General features: G+C 59.2%; 1 protein-coding gene across 1 annotated transcript; it reads left to right on the top strand.

Moving 5' to 3' along the window:
• Positions 1–18,328: 18,328 nt before the first annotated feature.
• LOC103674676 (whey acidic protein-like) lies at positions 18,329–19,599 on the top strand. Its single transcript, XM_008703590.2, has 3 exons — positions 18,329–18,416; positions 18,896–19,036; positions 19,370–19,599. The coding sequence occupies exons 1-3, from the start codon at positions 18,329–18,331 to the stop codon at positions 19,597–19,599; spliced, it is 459 nt and encodes a 152-aa protein (XP_008701812.1).
• The last annotated feature ends 3,144 nt before the right edge of the window (positions 19,600–22,743 follow it).

Below are 22,743 nucleotides of genomic sequence, written 5' to 3'. Positions count from 1 at the left end.
AAGCACCAGCCCTATGGGGTCTGGATTCCTCTCACCCAAGCCCTGAGAGTGGGGTTCACGCAAGAGCCCCAGGACGGAGAGCTCACTACCTAACAGCGAAGTGCGAGCCGGACCTGCGCCGCCTGTGCTCGCTCGGGGAGTCGCGCTGGCAGGCCACCCCAGCCCGCTGGCAGTGAGACCCGGGACATCGCAGCTGCGAGGAGCAGGCGTGGCCCCAGCCGGGCAGATCCTGCACAAGACCCCACGTCCCCCTTCCCAGCCCCGGTCCGTCGCCTTCGGCTCCTCCGGGGACCGTAGACAGGACCCTCCCTCGGAGGCTGGGGACGGCGCCGGGGTCACGCCTCGCCTCTCCGGAGCCAGGCGCGCCGGGCAGGCCAGGATCCGTGCAGGGCAGGAGGCGCGGCCCGGCGGGGGCGCGGGAGGTCGAAGCCCGCGCGGGTCCCCGTGGCCCCGGAGGAGGTCGGGGCGCCCTGGCTCCGGACCCCGCGGCCCCTTACCGCAGAGCAGCAGCAGCAGCAGCAGCCGAAACTGCGGGCGCCGCCGCTCTCGCGTCTCCATGGCCGGATGGCTGTGGCGCGCGGTAGGCTCGGTCCCGGCTGGGTGCGCGGGGGGCGCCGGGGGACGTGGTCGAGGGTGGGGCCGCGGAGAGCCCGCCCCTAGACTGCGCCCTCCCCCTCGGGGACGCGCCCACCCACCGGGGACACTCTTGCTTCCAGAACGCGCGCTTGTCCGGGACGCGCCCTCCCGGGACGCGCCCACCCGGGACGCGCCCCACCTCCCCCAGAACTCGCCCCCTAGCCGGAGCGCACACCCTCAAGACACGCCCCCCACCCCCGGTGCTAGCCCCGGCCCTCCCGTTTCAGGGTGCTGCCGGCGGCGAGCGCGCGGTTGGCAGGACGGGGGCGGCTGGGGGGGAGGAGCGGCCTAAGGAGCGGGAAGGAGTGGGTGCGCGTCCGGGAGTGCGCCTGGAGGCGGGGAGCGGGCGGCCGAGGGCCGGGAAGGTGCCTGGGGCTGGAGTGCTGTGCTGCTCCGAGGGCAGGAAAGACTGGAGGGGAGGGTGTGCGGGGGTGGCACCAGCCGGAGGAGAGGTGGGGCCGCGGAGGGGTGGGGAGCCCTGTGTGCTGGAGCAGGGAGGGGCCACCAGAGTGAAGCGGCTCATCCCTGAGTCCTTACTGGCCCCAGGGCCCCCAGGGTACCTTTCTGGGGGCTTCCCTGTGCCTTTGCACCCCTCTGCACCAAAAAGGGATGGGGCCTGGGCAGGTACAGCACGCTGGTGCGCGCCCCAGTCCTCAGGCCCTGGTCCCTGCCCTGTGACCTCTGGGAAACCTCAAAGGACAAAATCAGGGCCAGGGGAGTGACTGGTAACCAGGAAGACCTGACCGCAAGGAGCCTGGAGTGGGGGAGGGAGGGGGAGGGAGAGAGGGAATCTCAAGCGGACTCCCCACAAGCGCAGAGCCCAAAGCAGGGGTTGATCTCACAACCCCGAGATCATGACCTGAGCTGAAATCAAGAGTCAGATGCTTAACTGACTGAGCCACCCAGGTGCCTTCTTCCTTGCTTTTCTAAGATCAGTCCCTTCAAGTCACACAAAAGGATCCCAGTAAATATTAGTGGAATAAATGAAACCGCTATTTCTGTGTCAAATAGGTTAGGTAGGTTTTCTTGATTCTTTTTCTCGTAGACAGTATAGTTTTGGAATTCAAGAGAAATGAGTTTGAATCTAGCTCTGCAATCACTATATGATCTTGATTAAGTTGCCTGACATAAATGGACCTCGATTTCCCCGTCTGCAAATTTGCACTGCACTTCTGACCTGGGAGGCTTACAGAGTCTTGCATTTACTCAGATATGCCCACCAAAGGCTAGTTTATCTCTACTTTCTTCCCCAACTGAGCCACAGTAGTCATCTCCTCCCTTAAGAAAATAAGTTATGAAAGATTCTATGTCTATAAATCTTACTAATGCATATTGATATTTCTTTTACCTTAAACAAATGCTAGAATTAAAGAGGGAGGGGAGGGACAGCAGCCAGAAGCCTGGGCTAGCCTGGGGGCTGTGATTCCGTGGGACTAGTCCTTGGGAATGAACAGCGGGGCCAGGCAGGGCTGCAGCAATGATAGTAGGAGAACCCCAGGGCCTGCACACTCCACCTTGGACCTGGCTGAAGCCGCTCCCCCGTCGGGGATGCTCTCCCCTCCCCCATTCTGAGGTCCCATGCACCCCCCAGGCTCAGGAGCTCCTCCGTGCTCCACAGACCACCCCTTGTCCCCACTAGAGGGCGTCCCTGTGGAAGCCTCCTGTGCTCTGGGGGGGGGGGGCACTGGGCAAGAGTTTGCTGGTGCAGGGGGTTCCCACATTTAGTGAGAAGGGGTTAGGAAAGGCCCCTGCCCTTCCCCCTCATCCTGACTCCTTCCTGGCCTGGCACCTGCCGGGCACATGAACCCCCCCCCCACAGGCACACAGGTACCTCCCCTGCCCCAAGCTTGCTTCTCTCCTCTCCTCTCCAGAGAGGCAGGTCAACAGTCCTCAGAGATGGCCACCACCCTGTCCAGATCCAGGCTGGCATTAGCATTTGCGGTGACCCCTGGATCATGGCAGAAGGGATGTTCGGGGAACTCCAAGGCTGGGACAGAAGAGATCGGCAGTTCTCGCTCCACACTGTGCAGAACTGCTTCATCCTGGACAAGGAGCAGCCCTGTGGGGAGCTCTGGGATGAGCTCCCACCACGTTCCAGCCACTCAGACATCTGGGCTGGGTCGGGACCTGGGCAATCTGAACCCACCCTGAGCAGGACAGCCTCCCGGTGGAGCCAGTCACCCAGGCTAGTGAGTACTGATGCATGTTTGCTGTGTAAGCTGTGGGTGCACAGGTGTGGCATGCCCAGGGCAGACAGAAGAGGCTGTCCTGGTGGGGGAATGAGCTGGAGAGGGGAAGAGGAGGGGAAGGGGACACCCCGGACAGGTGGGTTAGGTTCCGTGCTCACAATAGGGGGTGCTGGTTGACTCAGGGGCTGCCTGAGGATGACGCATGTAAATGCACTGTAGCCTGGATCCCTCCCTCCAGAGACAGAAGCCCCCACCTGCGGGAGCCAAGCTGACGCGGGATCCCAGGATCCCGGGGAAGCCTTGGAACCCAGCTGCAGCCCTCAGGCCTCAGGGCAGAGAGGACAGATCAGGTCCAAGGCAGGGGCTGCCCTGACATCTGGTTCCTTCCCCGAGCTCACAAGCTGCCAGCCCAGAAGAGCCTACCGCTCTTCCCCAAGGCTGTCTGCTCCCCGTAGAGAGGACCTGCACCTGCCCACGGGCCAGCCTATGTCCTGGGCCTCCTCCTCGGGCCTGGCTCTCCACTTCTCTCCTCCTGCCCCTTCACAGAAGCGCTCAGAGTTGCCTCTGCTGAGCTGCCAGACCCCTTTGACTCCCCTCCAGCCCACTCGCTGGGAATGTCCTCCCCCGTGGGTCCTCCTGCTGCCTGTCCTCTCCTCTCTTGTGCCTGGGGCCAGCACCCTGGCCTGGTCTGGGGCAGGGCTCGGCGCAGGCAGTCAGTGGGCATCTGAGAGGGCTTTGCTCTAGCTCTGGGCTGTCTCAGTTCCAGAAGGTGGTGTCCCTGCACCCAGCCAGCCCTCCCCCCCGCCAGCCCCCTGGTACTCCTGCCGGGCCCAGGGGTCCAACCCCGGAATGCAGCCCCGCCCCCAAGGAGGAGAATGTCATGCTCAGCTGAGTTTCTCAGCTCCACAACTGCCCTCAGCTCAGCCCAGACGCCCTTGAGAACAGGCCCAATCAGCTTTTATAGGAATCTACCCCAAGCTCCCCAAACTTGCTCACCTCTCCTTCAAGAGGCTCAAGCAAATCTCACCCACTTCCTGGTGTCTGCTTCTCCCCACGTGGCACGGCTCAGGTCAGGACCTCAGGGTCCTGGGACGGAGCCACAAGGCAGGCTCTCTGCTCATCGGGGAGTTCTCCCTCTCCCTCTCCTTCTCTTCCTACCCCTGAGCGCTCTCTCTCTCTCTCTCTCTCTCTGACAAATAAAATCTTGAAGCTGGAGAAAGTCACTGCCCACTGCCCTGCCTCATTCCCGGATTAGGGGTGAGGACCAAGGCTAGGAGGGCCACTCCAAGCTGAGATACATGGGCACAGCCGGAGGAAGGTGGGAGTGATGGTGGGGAGGACTGAGATGGCTGGGGCCAAGAGCAGCTGTCATTCCTGGCAACCCGGTGTGTCTCCCCCTGCCGCCCTACGGCCCTGAGCAGGTGGCTTCTACATCAAGAAAGCGAGGCCATCAAGTCCCACCTGCTCCAGCAAGCCTGCAGACAACTCCCTGACAGTCCTGTCCCCACGCACTTACTGTTCCCAGATGGAAGACTGAGTGTGTGTTCTCATGGAGGAGGGGTCTCTCCAGGCTCCTGGACCCCTTGGCAGGTCCTCTGGGGAAGGGACAGCACAGGTGAGTGTAAGTCCTCTGGATAAGACAGGCGCCTCCCCCAAGGCTCCCAGTAGGCACAGTCCCTGCAGTCAACCAGGCCCTCCAGGGTGACCCTGAGTGGTCTTGCCCCCCGTGAGTAGCCTGGCAGCCCAATCAGAGAACCGCCCCACTGGGTATGCACCAGCGTGGGAGGGGCTGAGGTCAGGCAGGCCCGCTAGCTCTGGGAGGGTCCCCTGCAAAGCTGTGGCCTGAGAGGCCATAGCAGCGGGCAGGTGCATGGGCGCTTGGCTCCCCCTGCCGACAGACCACGAGCACTGCATCTTCATCCTCAGTGCCCTGTGGGACCATGCAAGGGGGCGAGGGGGCTGTCCCCCAGGCCCGGGGTTGGAGACGGGGACCCGCAGCCACTTCCCAGCTGCCCCAGGACCCAGGACCCAACTCTATGTCTTATTATCACTATCATTTTCACTGTTATTATAAATGCACATGGCATCGCACTCCCCGTCCTCACCAAGTGCACCCTTCAGTGGCGTTGAGCACATTCCCCTTGGGCGCGGCCACCACCAGGTCTGTCCCTAGAACTTTCTCCTCGCACTGAAGCTCTGTCCCCATGAGACGCTAGCCCCCATCCCCTGCCCCCGCGCTGGTGCCCACCGTCTCCTCTCTGTCTCTGTGGCTTGGACGCGTCTCAGCACCTCCCAGAACGGGACCCCTACAGTGTGTCCTTCCGTGTGTGGCTCATTCCACTCAGCATCACGTCCCCCGGGTTCATCCAGCTGGAGAAGGTGTCAGAGTGTCCTTCCTCTTCCAGGCCGAGGACAGACCACAGTGTGGATCGCTCACGTTCTGTTTACTCATTCACCGTCATCCACGTCCCTTTTAAGTGAACAAAGCAAGTTCACCTTCTTTTGATTTCAACTTAGTAGAATCAATCAGAAAATGTTGTGAGGAGAATACACCACAATGTTATCCCTGGTCATTGCTGGATCTGGAGGGATTTGGAGGGATTTTTAATTTATGTTCCTTTCTGTTTTCTCATTTTCCCGCCATGCCGGAAGTGGCCCTTGGTGGGTTTTATGTCGTGTGTGTGTGTGTGTGTGTGTGTGTGTGTTGCAAATGTGTGTGTGCATGCCTGCTTGCATGTGTGTGCGTGCGCATATGTGTGCACGTCTGATGTGTGTGTACATGTATGTGTGTGCACATGTGCACTCCTACTGCATGCACCGACCTCACTGACTTGATGAATACATGAAGCGTGCGTCAGGGTGAGAAACGGGGGCCACCTGGTCACTTCCTGTGGCCTGACTAGACGGTGGTCTCTACCAGGGGCCAGGAGCAGGTAGCCACGTTGCTCACAAGAAGAACAGGACCAGTGGGGAGAACAAGAGTGTGCCCCAGAACTTGGGGGGTCGGGGCTGCCATCCCCCCTGCACAGCACCCCTGTCCCTGCAGGCACGTGGAGCGCCGTGGGATCTGCAAGTTCAGGGCGCAGGTGGACACTCAGGTGCACGGACCGGACCGACCACAGAGCCCCCCAAAAACCCAGTGCCCAGATCCAGGGGGAAGTTGGCTCTGGGGAAGGGGCAGGCAACCGCAGGGTCCAACTCCTTGGCTCTGGCAGTCACCCGAGGACCTCACTGTGAATTTCACTTCTGACTATCTTGGGGTCTGCATGCAGTACCAGGTGCGGAGGAAATGTGGGGGGCAACAGGCACACTGCTAGGACCCGCCACCATCGCCGCAGCGACGGGCTGGCCACACTGGTGCCTTGCAGGTGCGCAGGGCCTCCCTGGGCAGGTGCTCAGGCCTCAGAGGAAGGAATGACCCCACCCCAAGCGAGCGAAGGCAAGGGTGGCTCCTCCTCCCTGCAGGTCCCCCTCTGGTGTCCCTCCTGCAGCCCTAAGGACCCCTCGATGGAGCCACTGTTGATCTGAATAACTGCAGCTCAGCAAATTTAGAACACAGCTCCTGGTTTGCACACCTTCCCCCACTGCAGAGGTTCAGGGGGCGCCTTGCCCAGATCACCAGGGCATACCCCACAATCTGTGCGGAGATGCGGGTGACCCAGTGGGGCTGGTGCAAGGGAGCTGGGACAGCCCAGAGATAGCACAGAGACAGCACACAGACAGTCAGAGACAGCGCAAACATAGCACGGAGACAGCCCAGATACAGTCAGAGACAGTGCACAGCCAGAGACAGCTCAGAGAGAGCACAGAGACAGCAAGAGATAGCCAGAGGTAGAGCAGAGAGAGCCCAGAGGCAGCCAGAGAAAGCACAGAGACATCACCGGAAATACCCCTAGAAGCCTGGAGGAAACAGGTCCTTGGCCTCAACGGTCTGTGGAGCAGCTGGGCCATCAGGTGGTAACATAGCTGGGTGAGCACATGCTGGGGCTGAAGGCTGAAGGCCAGCACACAGAGCGTCCCTGGCCAGTCCACAGGCCCCACTCAGGGAGCACAGGTGACATCCCTATTTTTTGTTTGTGTTTTCCCCCATTCATAGAAATAATACACATCATTTCAGGGAAAAACAGAAATGAAGTGAATCGAAAGGAAATAGATACCATCTCTTGCAAACTTATTTTAGAAAGAAAGAATCTCATTTGGCCGTGCAAACTGCTTTTTAATGTTTTAAACGAGATTCATGTAAAATTAAATAACAGGGAAGATGCCAGATTTTTTTTTACTTGATTTGTTATGATCATTTTACCACTTGGTTATTGTAGAACCCTTTTCTAAAGTTAATACTTGATGATTGCAACACAGAATAAAGAGATTCACAGGGTGGAAACCCTCTGCAAAGCAAGGAAATATAAAGTGGAGGAGGGGAAGGGGGGAGGGAGGTGAAGAGAGAAGGGAGAGGAGAGGGAGGTACAGGAGGGGGAAGGGAGGAGGGAGAGGGAGAGTAGGGGGAGGAGGAGAGGGGAAGGGAGGAGAGAGTAGGGGGAGGAAGAGGGAGAGAGGAAGAAGAGGAGGAAGGGGGAGGAGGGGAAGGGAGGAGGGAGAGGAGGGGAGGTACAGGAGGGGGAACGGAGGAGGGAGGAGGGGAAGGGAGAAGGGCAGGAGGGGGAGGGAGGGGAGGAGAAGGAGGATGAGGGGGAGGAGAGGAGAAGGAGGGCGAGGGGGAGGAGGAAGAGAAGAAGCCGCGCACCCAGGCACCCAGGAGCGTTGGCAGTGAGGTGTCTGTCCAAGTCTGCTGAGACAGGGACCTGGAGCTCACAGTCCCACGCCGCCGGGATGCGCATGTGCCAGCCTGAGGCCATCACATCTCTGACTAAACGCCACGCAGCCAGGGTTCCAGTTGCCATTTGGTTTTCCACGTGGCTCCGTCTCCTGGGAAACCACACTAACCACCCTGGTGTCCGACTGCGTTCTGTTCTGGCGGTGGTTATTTTGATGGGACATTGATCTGCTGCTGGAAGAATCGATTACGTGTCTTGGCCAATAAGCATCCTTCCCTGAGGAATGAAGTCACTGTTATATGCTCACAGAATAACATTTCTTGGCCAGGAGATAGGAACCTGACACTGTGGGACCCTGAAGTTGCGTCTCGATGGTATCCCCGCCTACAGCCGTCTGGCACACCCACCCTCGTGGCCCCCTTCCTTCTTGCTCAAAGTTTCTACAGGGACTTCTAGCAACCAAGGGGCCCAACGTTGGTACGGCATGCCCGTGCCCACGGATAGTCTCCTCACTACCCCTGTGAGCCTCACCATAAATCGTAACCAAGGCAGGGCAGGACAATTTCAACAAGCAATCCGTGTGAAAAATTTTAAGAAGGTAGTTGCTGTTTTTGAAGTTGGACACCTTGTTTCAGACCCTGACTCCCGTGTCTTCCTCTCCACGCCTGTCTCCTTGTAGCAGACAGTGGACGATGCCCCTCGAGGGGCTGCTGTGGGGTCAGACAGCGCAATGCTCCCCACGGCCAGGGTGGGCTGCCTGGGTGGCTATGCACTCAGTGTTGGCCCGGGAGATAAGAGCTGCGTGGACTCAGCCGTGTGAGATCCAGAAGAGGAGAAGCTTGAGAAAAACAGAGGGCTGGCATGAGGAGCACCCATGGAGCCGACAGGGCAGAGCTGACCACCGGGGCAGGAGGAGAGAGAGAAGCAAGGTGAGGGGCCTCTACCACGGAGACGCCCCCCTCACTGGTGGGGGATGGGGCTCCTGGTCGAATGCTGATGAATATTGCACAGTTCCTAAAAAATCAAGTCAGCTTCAAACCTCTAACCCCAACAGTGCATAGGAAGGAGATCCTGCCGACAGCATGACCTGCTGAGGTCGGCCTCCCAGGCTCCCGGGGGGACTTACGAGGGTCTTCCCCTGGGACCTGAGGCACACAGACAGCAACAGGAGGGCAGAGCCGTGCGATCTCCAGTAAGATGGGTGAGGCTGAGAGCCATGTCTGGGGAACATGCCCCCTTGGAAAGCTCGTTGAGTCCTCAAAACAGGAGGCAGGAGTCCTTGTCCTGCATTGAAGAGTAAAGTCTGGATGACGTCCCAAAGGTGACCAAACAGGACATCCCTCACTCATGTCCCCCTCGACAAAAGCAACGTGGCATGCGGCCACAGACAACAGTGGTTTCAAGGGGCTGTGGGGTCCAGCCAGGAGCCTGTGAAACCCCACTGTGCTCCAAGACCGAGGAAAGCTGGTTTGAGAAGCCAGGCCCCCACCCAGGCTGCTGACCCGGGGACCAAAGGCTGCTGAGCAGGAAACCGCCCCACACCTCTGAGGACTCAGCCGCTCAGCCGGTCTGTCACCAACACCAAATGCCAAGGGACCTGGAAGGAGTCTCCCTCACCTTTGCCTGGGCCCAGGGCAGCCCCAGCACTCCATGTGCCACACACACACATGCACACGCACACACGGACACGCACACATGCACACGCGCACACACACACACACACACACACCATGGACAGCAACCTGTGCCCATTCCCGAGCCCCCAACAGGGGCGAGAGAGAGCTCTTGCAGACAGCTAGTGGGCATGCCCAGAAAGCCAGCCCAGATTCGCGGGCCAGGGAGAGACCCAAACAAGGTTTAGCACCCTCTGGGAAAGCAAAGGAGAGGCTGGGGGCACAGGGCTTGACTTGGCAGGTAGAGGGAAAGCGGGCAAGCTAATAAATTCTGCCACGGGTGGGGGCAAGGAGCGGGGAGGAGGTGTGTCCACAGGTGTGAGAAAGCCTGAGAATCCCTAACAGAGTCAGAAAGGTATGTCTCTCCGGGAGTCAGTCGGTGAAGACAGTCAGTAACGACTGCAGGTCGTGACTGCCCTTTCCCTTTTGAAGACGGTAGCACAAAACTTCAAGAAACATGAAAAATCAAGGCAACATGACACTACAAAAAAAAAAAAAACACCCACAATTTTCCCAACTTGCCATTTGCCTAGTTAATCAAAATACAGGTATTACGTCCAGAGCACTGCAATAAAGTGAGTATTGCAATGAAGCAAGTCAAGTGAATTGTTTGGTTTCCCCATGCCTATAAAAGTGATGTTTTTACGACCCTGTGGTCTATCAGCGTGCAACAGCATTGTGTCTAAAAAAAGCAATGTACGTACTCTAATTAACAAATACTATATTGTTGGGGTGTCTGGGAGGCTCAGGCGGTTAAGCGTCCCACTCTTGATTTCAGCTCACATCATGATCTCAGAGCCGTGGGATCGAACCCCGTGTCCAGCTCCAAGCTCAGCACGGAGTCTGCTTGAGATTCTCTCTCCCCTTCTTCCCATTCATGAGTACTCTCTCTCTCTCTCTAAAATAAATATATAAATCTTAAAAAAAAAAAAAGAATTAATACCAATCTCTCTAACTCTTCCAAAAAATTGAAAAGGGAAGAACACTCCCAAACTCATTTTACGAGGGCAGACTCACTCTGATACCAAAGCCAAGCAAGGACACTACAAGGGGAAAAAAACCTACAGACCAATATCCCTGGTGAATATAGATTTATCAAAACCTCAACTAAAATTCAACAAAAATTCTCCACTAAATATTTGTAAACCAAATTTAGCCCCACAATAAAGGAGCCATACACCATGGTTTAGTCCTGATGCAGGACTCCGCAAAGCCCTCAGGCAGGGGTCCTTCAAGAACGTCAGAACTCTCTTCTCCCGGGGGGCTCAAGATTAACCTCAGGATTTTCACCAGGATTGTGCTGACTCTGGAAATCAATTTGGGAACAAGGAACATCCACAATGATTAAATCTTTTGATCTATGAACATAACGTATTTTTCCACGTTTTAGGTCTTGAATGTCTTTCCTTCAGGTTTCATTTTTGTTGGGATTTTTATTACATTTTCAACTTTTTATTTGCAATCCGGAGAGATCCCATGGGTCCTTCATCATGCTGCCCCCCGTGAGCCATGTGGGGTTAATTTTTCTATAGGGTGTGACGTTTAGGTCAAAGTTCACTCTTTCCCCTATGGATGCCCAATTGTTCCGGCACCATCAGCCAGAAAGATGACACTTCCTTACCGCTGAATTGGCTTTGCATCTGTGTCCAACAATCCATTGTCTGTGTGGGGCTACGGGTGGACACCGTGTTCCATCCCACCGTCCCGGGTGTCTGTCCCTTTGCCTGTCCCGCACCATCCTGACTGCTACAGCCACAGACATCCTTCACCAAGCACGTGGCTTTCTCCCTTCTTATTCTTCCCCCAAGTCCTTTTAGCTACTCAGGTCCCTTTGCCTTCCAACGTAAAATTTTACAATGACCTTGACCATGACTACTAAGAATCTCCCTGGGATTTTCACAGGAACGGCATTATAGATGTTATCAAGCCAAGGAAATTCCCTTCTATTCCTAACTTTCTGAGAGTGTTTATCCTGATGTTTCTTCTTTATACTCTGTATAGAGTAGAGTACGCCAATTGGTTTTCACACGCTGAACCAGCCTCGGACCCCGGGAACACGCCCCACGTGCTCATGCTGTGTAGTTCTTTGTACACAGGACTGAGTTCCTGCCCATGCTCGTCGAGGACTTCTGTGTCTGTGTGTCCGTGTGTGTGTCTGCCTGTTTGTCTGTGTCTGTGTGTGTGTGTCTGTGTGTCTGTGTCTTTGCGTCTGTCTGTGTCTGTTTGTCTCTGTGTCTGTCTGTGTTGTGTGTCGTGTGTCTGAGTCTGTGTGTCTGTCTGTGTGTCTCTGTCTCTGTATGTCTCTGTTTGTGTGTCTGTGTGTGTGTCTGTGTCTGTGTATGTCTGTGTGTGTCCATATGTCTGTGGTCTGTGTGTGTCTGCGTCTCTCTATGTATCCGTGTGTCCCTATGTCAGTGTGTCTGTGTGTCTGTGTATGTCTGTGTATCTGTCTGTGTGTCTGTGTGTCCGTCTATCTGTGTGTGTGTCCATCTATCTGTGTGTCTGTCTGTGTGTCTATGTGTCTGTGTCTGTGTGTCTGTCCATATGTCTGTGTCTGTGTGTCTGTCTGTGTGTCCATATGTTTGTGTGTCTATGTGTGTGTCTGTTGTCCGTATGTCTGTGTGCCTGTGTCTCTCTGTCTCTCTGTCTCTGTCTGTGTGTCTGTGTGCGTCTGTGTGTGCCTCTCTGTCTCTCCATGTGTCTGTGCCTGTGTGTCTGTCTGTGTGTCCGTATGTCTGTGTGTCCATATGTCTGTGTGTCTGCATATCTGTGTGTCCATATGTCTGTGTGTCTGTGTGTCCACATGTCTGCGTGTATGCGTGCTTTGCTGACTCTGTGAGATTTGGGTGGGCTCAGTGTAATACTGCTGGTATAACATGAGTTGGGAAGGGCTCCCTCCTGTTCCATTTTCTAGAACTGATTGTGGAGATTGGTTCTTAAATCTTCCTTACATGTTTGGGACATGTAACCAGTGAATCCCTCTGGGCCTGGAGGTTTCTTTTTCAGGAATTTTCATCTACAAGCTCAGTTCCCTAATTGCTTGGTCCTGGGTGAGGTCAGCCAGTGTGGTTGGGAAGCCGGTCCCTTCTGTCCAAGGTGTCACAGGGGCCGTGAAAGGAGGAGCCATCTGTCCCCGGGATTCCCCCACCACCCTCCCGGGCCACATCCCCACTTTCAGCACAGATGCTGCCCCTTTGTCTCCCGCCTTTTCCTTGTTAGCAGTTTATCAATGGTATTGATCTTCCCAAACCCAGAGCCTGTGGGGGACTTCGCTTCGTTCATTTTTCTCTGTGTTTCTGTGCCGGATTTATTGATTTCTACCTTTATCTTTATTATTCCTTTCCTTTGTTTGCTCTTCCTTCTTCCTTTCTCGGCTCCTTCAGGGGAGCGCTCAGAGGACTGACAAGAGCCTTTCCCCATTTCCAGCGCCAGCACCGCCTTGGCCACGCCCCCAGGTTGGAATATGCCGGATCTCCCTCGTCATCCAGTTCCAGTGGTCCTTCCGGGTCCCTGGGGCTTCCTTTTGACCCGCGGATTATTTAGAAGCGAGTTGTTTAGTTGCCAAGAGTTTGGGGGCCTTTCCTATTATTTTCTGTTATTAATTTCTACTGTAATTCCCTGTGGTCATGGAAAACACTCCGTGGCTTCACTCGCTCTGTGGCCAGGATGAGCCCATCTTGGGGTGTGGGTGCTTGAAGAGAACGTGCGCCCTGCTGTTGGTGTGTGTGCCCGTCGACGTCAGGGCGGTCCTGGTGGGTGACCCTGGAACCGAGTATTTCCACGTACCTGCTAATTTTCCACGAAGTCACTCCGCCGATTGTCAAGAGAGGTGTACTGATGGCTTCCGCTTAAACAAGGACTGGTCCACGTCTCTCGGACCTGCAGGGGATAAGTGGCCACGTCCGCACGGGCCCCTAGGCAGGCTTTGGCAGCCCCAGGAAGCCCTGCACACCGAGCCCGTGTCCACCTCCTGCCTCTCGGGCCTTGGCCAGAGGACAGCGTTTTCGTTGCTTCCAACCAGGAAGGAGCCCTGGGCAGCCCTGGCTGCACCCGGCTGGCCTCTAAGCCGTGGTCGACAGGTGTGGGGTGGGGGGACCCCACCTCAGCCCTGGGCTGACACGCCTTACGTCACTTTCCCATCACGGTCCCTTGGCCCCAGGTGGGGGACTGGTCGGCTCCGAGTGCACTGGTGTAGACCCCAGGACCCGCCTTTCTGTGCTGTTAAAGCTGTAACAGCACGTCTGGAGCACAGGCCGAGGGCCCCCTGCCAGCCGTGCATCTCAGGGCCGGCCGGAGTCTGGGGTCTGGCCAGGCCCGGAGACAGAGTCCAGATCCTTCCCAGGAGGCCGCTGCAGAGGAAAAGAACTCCCTGGTCATTCTGGAAAGTGCACTGGGCACTAAGGGGCTGCACATAGATGTAGATACATTTGTACTGATATAAACAGTCTACACATAAACACACACACATGCGCACGCGGATCCGCGTGTACTTGAACTCCGTGCGTATCAATGTACAGATACACATATACAGATCACACGGGACACCCCGCCTCTCCTTAGCCCCTCCAGCCCCCCAGGCCTGCAGCCCCCACCAGCTCTGCGCCCCCTCCACCAGGAAGCCTTCCCCTCCCCTGCCTGCCTCCGGGCATCTGCCCACCCAAGCGACGGGGACGCCCTTGCCGTGGACACACGCCTGTGCCCCTTGCCCGGTAGGCCTTCCCGTGTCCCCATCAGAAAGCAGATTTTTTTTTTAAAGATTTTATTTATTTATTTGACAGAGACAGCCAGTGAGAGAGGGAACACAAGCAGGGGGAGTGGGAGAGGAAGGGGCAGGCTCCCAGCGGAAGAGCCTGATGTGGGGCTGGATCCCATAACGCCGGGATCACGCCCTGAGCCGAAGGCAGACGCTTAATGACTGTGCCACCCAGGCGCCCCCCACCAGAAAGCAGATTTTAACAGAAAGTCTCCCGTTCTCTGAACGTTGGGAAGGAAAATGAGATTTTTAAATGCCAGGGGAGGGGACGAGGCTGCGAGATTGTCAAGGGAAGCACAATTTCCTCTGCTGGAGCCCCCCCCCCCAGCTCAGCGTCTGCTGGAGAGGAAGTCCAAGGGCTTCTCCAACCCTCACCCCTGCCCTGGGCCCTGGGAGCCTCTGAGCCAGTGTGGGCACCCTCACACCCTCGCCATCTCAGGTGAGCTGTGATGACGTGGCCATTGGCCTGGCCCTGGGGTCCCGCCAGGGCCTGTTCCAAATCCACACCTCAGCCCCTCTGGCTCCCCGGGCTGGTGGGAGGGCTCCTCCCGCGGCGGGCCCGCTGTGTGCTACCTCTCTGCCCCGGCTGGCTCTGAAGCAGGACATGCCGCCAGGGCAGGGAGTCTGAGGGTGAGGGCAGACACCAGACAGCAGGTCCCCTCCCCTCTGCGCTCCCGCCACGGCCTGGCTGGGCCCCTGATCAGGGGGCTGGGCCGCTCTCCTCTGTCCAGGACCCCCACCACCCTGGTCCCTTCTCACTAGAATGGGCAGTGGGCTGTCCAGGGCTCCCCCGTTGGCCAGCGGACGGCCTTTGTGAAATCCATTGGTCAGCCCCCCCCACACCCGACCCGGTACCGGCCCCACGGCGTCCTGCGGTCCTGACCCTGCAGCCTCCCAGCCCCTCCCCCTTCAGTGACTTGGATATCTGCTGCCCCCCAGAAGACCCCGTTTCTCTGTGCCCAGCAACACCGCTAGTCGTGGCCCCTGGACTGAGGGCACCTCCCGCCCTCTCCTGCAGGCCTCCAGGTGGTGGGACGCCTGCATCGGTGCTTCCCCTGGGGCCGAGGGCCACACCTCATCCGGGGGTGGCCCCAGCCACACCGCCAGCCCTACACCTGCCTTCCTGCCCAAGTTCCACCCAGCAGCTCCCGCCACCCACCCCTCACCCTGGACATCCAACCAACCAAGGAGCCCTGCACAGGAGATGCCTTGAGAGACTGTGGGTAGGAGAGAACTTTCCAGAGAGGAGCGAGAGGCAGGAGGTGTAGCCACTGTGTGCAGGGGCATGACTCAGTGAGACTGGGGTGTGGAAGGGTCCTTGGGCCTAAGAGCCCCGATGAGGAGGGCTGAGGACTGAACCCCACCCAGGGGTCGTGACACCAGTGATGGAGACAGAACCTCCACCCAGGGGTCGTGACACCTGATGATGGAGACGTGACCTTCATCCGGGAGTTGTGATACCTGGTGATGGGGACAGGACCCTCACCCAGGGGTTGTGACCCCTGGTGATGTGGACTGAGCTCAAGACCCCCACTCAGGGGCCATGATGCTCCCCACAAAGAGGGGCAAGTGTATACAATGCCCCCCCAGCCCTGTCTCCACCTTGAGAGCTGGAGGAAACCCCAACCCAGCTGACCCGTAGGACCAGTGGGGATACTGTGTGCTTAGCCCACAAAGGCCATGATGTCCAAGTGATCACAGTGGGGCCTCAGTTTCCCCACCTCTCCTGACTTTCAGGGGCTACTGGGAAGCAGGAAGCCCTGCCTATCTTGGAAGAAGATGGGCTGAGGCTAGGCCCGCGGGGCCAGCAAGCATCCCCAGGCGCATCCCCACGCCAAGAAGCGGCACACGTCCCTGCCCCGGGGCTGGAGAGCTCAAGACAACATCATTCCTGGAAACCTCTGTTTTCTCCACCTGCCCTCAGGACTGTGAAGGCAGAAGGGCCCCTGCCCCCACGCTTCTTCCGCCAACACCTCTTGCCCTGTTCTCACCCCCCAGGCCTGTGGGCCGTGCGTCCCCTCCAGGCCACGGCTCGTGACTCCAGGCGGGGACCTCCGCTCCCCCGCCCGTGAGACCCCGAGCTCAGAGAGCAGTGTGGCCCAGCCCCATGGCTGCCGCACAAAAGGCTCCCTTCGCAGGTGAGGAAATGTTTCAAGTGGTGCTCGCCTGCGGGTGAACGCCGCTCTCCACCACCACGGAGTCTACCACCTCTGAGCATGGTGCTTTCTGGAAGCCTGGAGGGCCCGGGGAGGGCTCAGCGTACGTGCCTATACCACAGGGGCAGCATGGCCCCAGTGACCGAGATCGTTGCAGGGACGGGGGGCCATCTATGACGTGTAGGGGAGCATGAGACGGATGGATGGATGGTAGATGGACAGATGCAGGAAACCTAGATGAAGCCCGAGCGAGCCGGCGACGAGACAGCTCCCGGGCGCAGATAAGGCGTGAGTTTCATTTCTTCTCCGCGCTGTTCTGAATGTGCGGGCTTCCTGCAATGCGTGTGTTACTCTTCTAATCAGAACGGTTAGAGGTTGTCTTCTAAATAATCTGACCTGCATCACAGAAAGCTTCCCAGGTCCGCCAGCACCTTGGCCAGGCTCCTGCAGTCCTCCGCGGCCCCGACAGGAGAGCCTGGGGGGAGCAGGGGAAGGCCAGGTCCTGTCTGAGGGCCTCCACCTCGCGGACGGGCTCCCCCCAGCCCGGATTCCCAGGACCTACCCCAGCCCTCAACTCCAGGCAGCCCTCTGGGGAGCTGCTGGAGGCCACGCAACTGTCAGGGGCCCAAACCATCCCTGTCCGGAGGGGCGTTCAGGCTCACCCGTGTTTGGACTCCAGCCCCCAGGTCAGAGGGTCGCACTAAGGTGTGAGATGTCACTGGCCAGAGCACGGGCCACTGTCTGGAAAGGCCTGATGCAGTCCCCTCCCCAACCGTCCACAGGTGCCCAGATACGGGGACACGCTGAGCAACGTGATGGACAAGGGCCCTGACCCAGCAGATTACGATTTGGAGGAGCAGACAATAACCGTCCCAGAGGGAAGCTTCCCTAGGCCTGTGTAGGAAGGGGAGAGGCCAGGGCAGCAGACACTGAGTCCCCGGTCTTGGCGGAGGGGAGGCACAGAGAGCGGGGACAGAAAGGCCAGCAGGACCCGCCAGGGAGTGACCGTGGCCTCACTACCCCTCTCTCCTCCTGGGCCCAGTTTCCATCCTCAGGCCCGTGCACTGTCTCTTTCCCAGGCTTCCGGGGGGAACATTTCGGGAACTGCCAGCATGAGACTGCAAGTCACTGTCGTTGGCCAGGATCTCGGCTGCTGGCCGTCCTGGGAGGGGCCTGGGCTGAGGGCCCAGAACTCTGCTGAGGGGGTGCGAGGCCAGCACGGTGCTCCTTGGGGCTGGCGGCACCTGAGCCCCAGTGGAAGAGTGTTGGGGCTGAAACATCTGGAAATGCATGGAGCACAGGCTGAGGGCCTCGGGGGACTGCTGTCCTAGGCTGAGGTCACATGGCACTGGCCCTCAGTCACCCTGGGGCCCCTTCCCTGCCTAGGCCCTTAGGGAAGAAGGATGGAGGAAGCTCCCTCCCCACCCCAGGAGTGCCACCACCGCCACGTGGTCTGGCTGCCTGCCATAGGTGGGCCCTTCTGGGAAGAGGACTTCCGGGTGGCCACCCGGCCCTGCGCAGAAACAGCTGGGACAGTCCCTGGCCCGATGCTGCTCTAACACAGGCAGCCGTTCTTGTAGAAATTTCCAAAGAAGACACAAGGCCCCACAAGAGACACAGCCTGTCCTTCCAGATCACCCCCCACACCCAGGATCTGAGTGCAGGATGCGGGCACTCCGTTGGGGGGGGGGCATCACAGGGAAAACACTGTGCTGGACAAATCATTGACATAAGATACGCTATTGACTTCAGATGTGCAATAAGGCGACTGGATGTTTGTAAGCCGTGGGACGCGATCAGCATGATACCTCGTTAACACCCACCAGCACTCACTGTGACAGATTTCCTTTTCTTGTGATGACAACTTTCAGGATCTACTGTCCCCACGACCTTCACAAATGCAGCCAGGCCCCCCATCCCACCCCACTGCCCTTCAGGCACAAGGAAGAGAAATGGCGCACCTTATCAGGGACTTTTTTAAGTTTTTAAAACGTGTCCCTGATGCAGCTGGCCTGTCCGAGGCGGAAGCCTCTGGGCCAGTTGGGCCAGCGCCAGCACCTCCCCCACATTCCTCCTCCCACTGCCGCATTTAAAGGCACCTGGGGCCCACAGGCCACCATCTGCCACCCGCCTGCCACCCGCCACCATGCGCTGTCTCGCCAGCCTAACTCTGGCCCTGCTGGCCCTGGAGGCCGCCCTGGCTCTGGCCCCGGCCCCAGCCCTCACCTTGCCAGGTAGGCCTGAGCTGCCGCCCCTCAGGAGGCGCCCAGGAGGGTCCTCCCAAACTCCCTCTTCTCCAGGTGCGTCCCTGACACACCGCTGGCCCTGATGTGTTGGTGACAGGTCGGGAGGCGCAGAGTGGAGGAGGCTGGCCCCTGGGGGTTCCCCACAGCAAAAGAGCAAGGCACTGCCTGGAGAACCCCACGTGCTGCAGGGCCTGGGCCATTGTCCCCCGACGACTGTGGCAGGACAGCTCCCAGAGCATGGTGGGCCTGTCCTTGGCCCCCTGGGTCTTAACCCCAGCGCTGCCCTTTTGTCCCCAGGTCACACCCCGCATATTCTTTTCCTTTCAAGAAAGGGTGCAAGTTAGGGTACTGTGGACCAGACTCCCCTTGGTTCCCACTCTCGCCCCCCCTTACCTTCCCCCAAACCGAGCAGCCTCCGTGGAGGCAGTCCACTGGGCCCCCCACCCACCTGCCTGTCCTGTGTGCAGGGCAGGCCATGTGCCCGGAGCTCAGCTCCTCGGAGGAGGATGCCTGCACGGTCTCCTGCAACTCGGATGAGAGCTGCCCCCGAGGCACCAAATGCTGCCCCAGGAGCCCCTGCAGCCGCTCCTGCATGGTCCCTTTCATCGGTAACACCGCGGCCCCTGTGCCCCATGCCGAGGCCTGTCTGGGGGTGGGAGGAGCCAGCTTTGTCCAGGGTCCACCCTGAGTGGGCACCCACACCCCTCTTAGTGACCCGCCCCCCCAGCCCCCTAAACTCCACCCGGCAGTGAGCCCGTTCCCCTGCCGGCCAACCACTGAGGCTCGCCCACCTCCTCCCAGCGTTGCCCAGGCCCAGCTCCGCGAGGCAGAGGCCGCAGTCCCCTCCCTGGGGGCTCTGGGTGCGCAGCGTTGGCGCTGGGGGCCGGGGCACCAGCTGCAGGGCAGTCCCAGGGCCTGAAGGGCCGGCCCTCTCTCCCCAGCTCCCGCGCAGAAGGCAGGCCGCTGCCCCCACGTGCAGGCCCCGCTGATCTCAGCACCCTGTTTGGAGAGCAACGAGTGTTCCAGAGACGACCAGTGTGCGGACAACAGGAAGTGCTGCCTCAGCGCCTGTGCCATGCGGTGTCTGGAGCCCGAGGCAGGTGAGCGCCCCACACCCTCCCCGGACAGCGCCCCGGCCTCGGCCACCGATGCAGCAGAAGGTCTGGGCTGAGTGGGTGTCGGGCAAGCAAAGGAGGCACAGGCCCAAGAGACTTGCCCAAACAGGACAGCAGGACGTGGTCCAGCCCGGCCGGAGCAGGGCCTGTGCCCTCGCCACGTCACCTTGGGAGGCGGCTGGGCTCCCAAATGCAGGAGGAAATGTGGCTCCTGGCCCCTGGGACCGTGCCTGCCTGCGCACCACGGGGAGGGCTGGGGAGGGATGGGTGTGGAGCGGCCCTCCCTCCCCTGCCCCCCTCATGGTCGGTTCCGCGCCTCTGAGGCCTCCGTGTCCCCTGCAGAGGAACCCCTTCAGTGAGGGGCTTCCCCAGGAGCCCCTGGCTGCCAGGAGTGACCGGCCCAAGTCTGCTTGACAAGAAACCCTCTCTCTCGGATCCAGAGAGCACAAGATGCTACCTACCTGCTGCTAATAAAAACCCACTTGGCTTCACGTCTGTCTGTCTGTCTGTCCGGGGCACCTGCCAGGAGGGACAAAACACACAGGCCTCCGGGAGCTCCAAGACTGCGCACCTGGCCCTTGGAGCCCTGGACCCGCTGAGAGGCGTTGCTGGCATGGGGACCGGGGCAGAGTGGAGCCTGCAGGGAGGGCTGGGGCCCCGAGGTCGTCGTGGCCTCTCTCCACAGCAGCCCATGACCCCGTCCAGTGGCGGGTGCAGAGGGCAGGCGTGGTTATAGGGAGCCTCGGTGCCGACGCCACTCGGACAGCCTTGTTAGGACCTCCAGGAAAGTGTGCATGCCCACCAGACACGCAGTGGGCACCCCACAGCTAAGCCCCGGGGTTCCCACCATGCTGTCCCGACTGCAAACACCCACCCCCCAAAATTTCCGGAGGCCACCTGCACCCTCACTTAGCTCCAGATTCAGGAGTTCCCACAAACCCCACAGATTCATTAAGTTGTGAGGACGACCCATAGAACTCCCAAAGCACAGTCTGTTTTAAAGGACACAGACCAGCAACAGCCAAATAAAGACCCCACCCTGGAGGTGGGGACGGGGACGTGGGAGCAGGTGTCCCTGCTGGGCTGGGCTGTACCACCTCCCAGCACACCCTCACGTCACCAGCCCGGAAGCCCCCTGAGCTTCGGTGTCCAGAGGTCTTCTCGAAGCTTCATTAACAGACGTTAGGATGAAGCCACTGGCCATTGTTGACCAACTCAGCCCCGGCCCTCAAACCTCATGGCTGGCTCCTCGGGCCACCGGCCCCTATGCTGTGCCATCGAGGACCCCCAGCCCAGAGCCACCTCCTCAGCATTAACTCAGGTATGAGAAAGGAGTCCTTGCAAATATCACAGGATGCTCGTATCACGCAGGAAACTGCAAGGTTTTGAAGTGCTGTTCCAGGGAGGGACAAAGACCAGAGCTCTTGCCTGCACCTCAGCATGCAGCCGGCCAGCGTGGGCGCTTTCTGCCAGCCTGGCCCCAGCTCGTGCACATGCAGCCACCTGCCACGTGCGTGCCCGCTGACATGTCAGGAGCTGGGGAGACAGGATGGATCATCCCAAATGCAAAGGGCTCCGACCAGTGGCTGAATTTTGTTTCTGGACCATTCTCCAGCAAAAGGAAAAAGGATTCCTTGGAGACTTGTTGAGTGAACACGGGACAAGGTCACGTGGGGCCCCGTGTGCCAGAAAGCGTCACCAGCCTGCAGCCACCACCAGCCAACTGGGGCCCCAGCAGCGTATGGTGGAGGACAGGAAGCCCTTCTTACAGAAAATGCTAGTTAACACGGGGAGGGGGGAGGAACCGCAGGACTAGAAGCCCACCATCCGCAACTCTAAAGCCATCATACTCCAGGCAGCATCATCAGATGCTGGGGAAACCACTGGGAGAAAGTCACAGTCTCAAAGCATCCCCCATACTTGCTCATTATTCACCAGGGGGAGCTCCTTCCACAGCAGAGAGCGGGTCCCCAACAGATCCAAGGGATCGAACCCGGCACCACACATTCTAGGACCACCATGGCTCTGTGTGTCCCAGGGCGACCCAAGGGGACCACGACACTTACATGTGGTGGCCTTGCCAGAGATGTGCCATCAGATGAGTGCAGTTTCCACTCAGTGTTATAGAAGGGGGGGGGAGGTGGGGGAGGGGAGAAGGGGAGGAGGACCTGAGCCCAGCCTGGGCAGCTGAACCACGCAGCCCACCCTGCCTCAAGCTCAGAGTGAACCAGGCAGGAGGGAGACACCCCAGCCCCCCACTGCCATGCTGGGGGACCCCTCCCCTGCAGAAAACACCATTCCCTCCATCCCTGCGTTAGCCAGGCATCCGGCTTGTCAGCTTGATGCCCTAACATCTGCCCTACAGGCATACGGTGGACACTTACTCACCTCCCCACACCCCTCCTCAGAAGCACTCCTCCTCCCCCAGGTAAGGGGGGGGTCCTTTTCAAATGTAAATCAATACGGAGCCCATGCCCCACCCCCCAACTCCATGGGGGTCTTACTCCAGGCCACTCCTCCCCTGCCCCCTCCTCGCCCCCAGGGGCCAGAGGACCAGGAGCAGCCCCCACACAGCAGAGCCGGCCCTGGCCAGGTCCTCCCCCCAGAAACCCCGGAGAGGCTCCTGCCCACAGCGGCCCTCCCCTGCCTCCTGACCAGGGGCTTCCCCGTGTGGCCCTGTGTGCGCGGAGTGCCCCTCTTCCTGACAACCTGTCTTCAATGACACCCATCTCCTGCTGTGTTGGCCTCGCCAGACCTAGGATTTCCTATGACACAGCCGCTTTCGGGGGCTCGATGTCCATCCAAGAGAGGAGCATGGGGTGGGGGGGTCCTCTCCCTGTTCCACCACCTCCCACCGCGTGCTCATGGCAGCCCACCCCAGAGCTCACAGGCCCTGCCAGCTGGCCTCCTGCCCAGCCCACCCAGCTCCGTCCCCCTGAAGCACCGCTCCTCCGTGCTGGAGCCCAGGTGGGCTGGAGCCAGGAGAGGCTAGGAGGGCGGTCAGCACAGCTCAGGGCCAGCCCCCCACACCGTACTGAGCACACACCATACCACGCCAGAAGGCCCTGCAGGACGTCCTGGTGGACGCAGTAGAAGGATGGGCAAGGGAAACATGGAGGAGGAGGGGCAGGGATGGAGGAGGCTTAGAGGAATAGAGTGATGAGGAGGAAGACGCAGGAAGGAGAAGAGATGCAGGAGAA

Source organism: Ursus maritimus, unplaced genomic scaffold (genome assembly GCF_017311325.1).
Source record: "Ursus maritimus isolate PB19 unplaced genomic scaffold, ASM1731132v1 scaffold_3, whole genome shotgun sequence".
Lineage (NCBI taxonomy): Eukaryota > Metazoa > Chordata > Mammalia > Carnivora > Ursidae > Ursus > Ursus maritimus.
The sequence above is the reverse complement of the archived record's forward strand: the minus strand, read 5'-3'. Positions and strand labels throughout refer to the sequence as shown.

Bases quoted from the DNA above. Each gene is read 5' to 3' on its own strand.
- LOC103674676 (XM_008703590.2), top strand. From the start codon at position 18,329: ATGCGCTGTCTCGCCAGCCTAACTCTGGCCCTGCTGGCCCTGGAGGCC. The intron at 18,417-18,895 runs GTAGGCCTGAGC...TCCTGTGTGCAG, and splicing joins CCCAGCCCTCACCTTGCCAG to GGCAGGCCATGTGCCCGGAG. The intron at 19,037-19,369 runs GTAACACCGCGG...CTCTCTCCCCAG, and splicing joins CTGCATGGTCCCTTTCATCG to CTCCCGCGCAGAAGGCAGGC.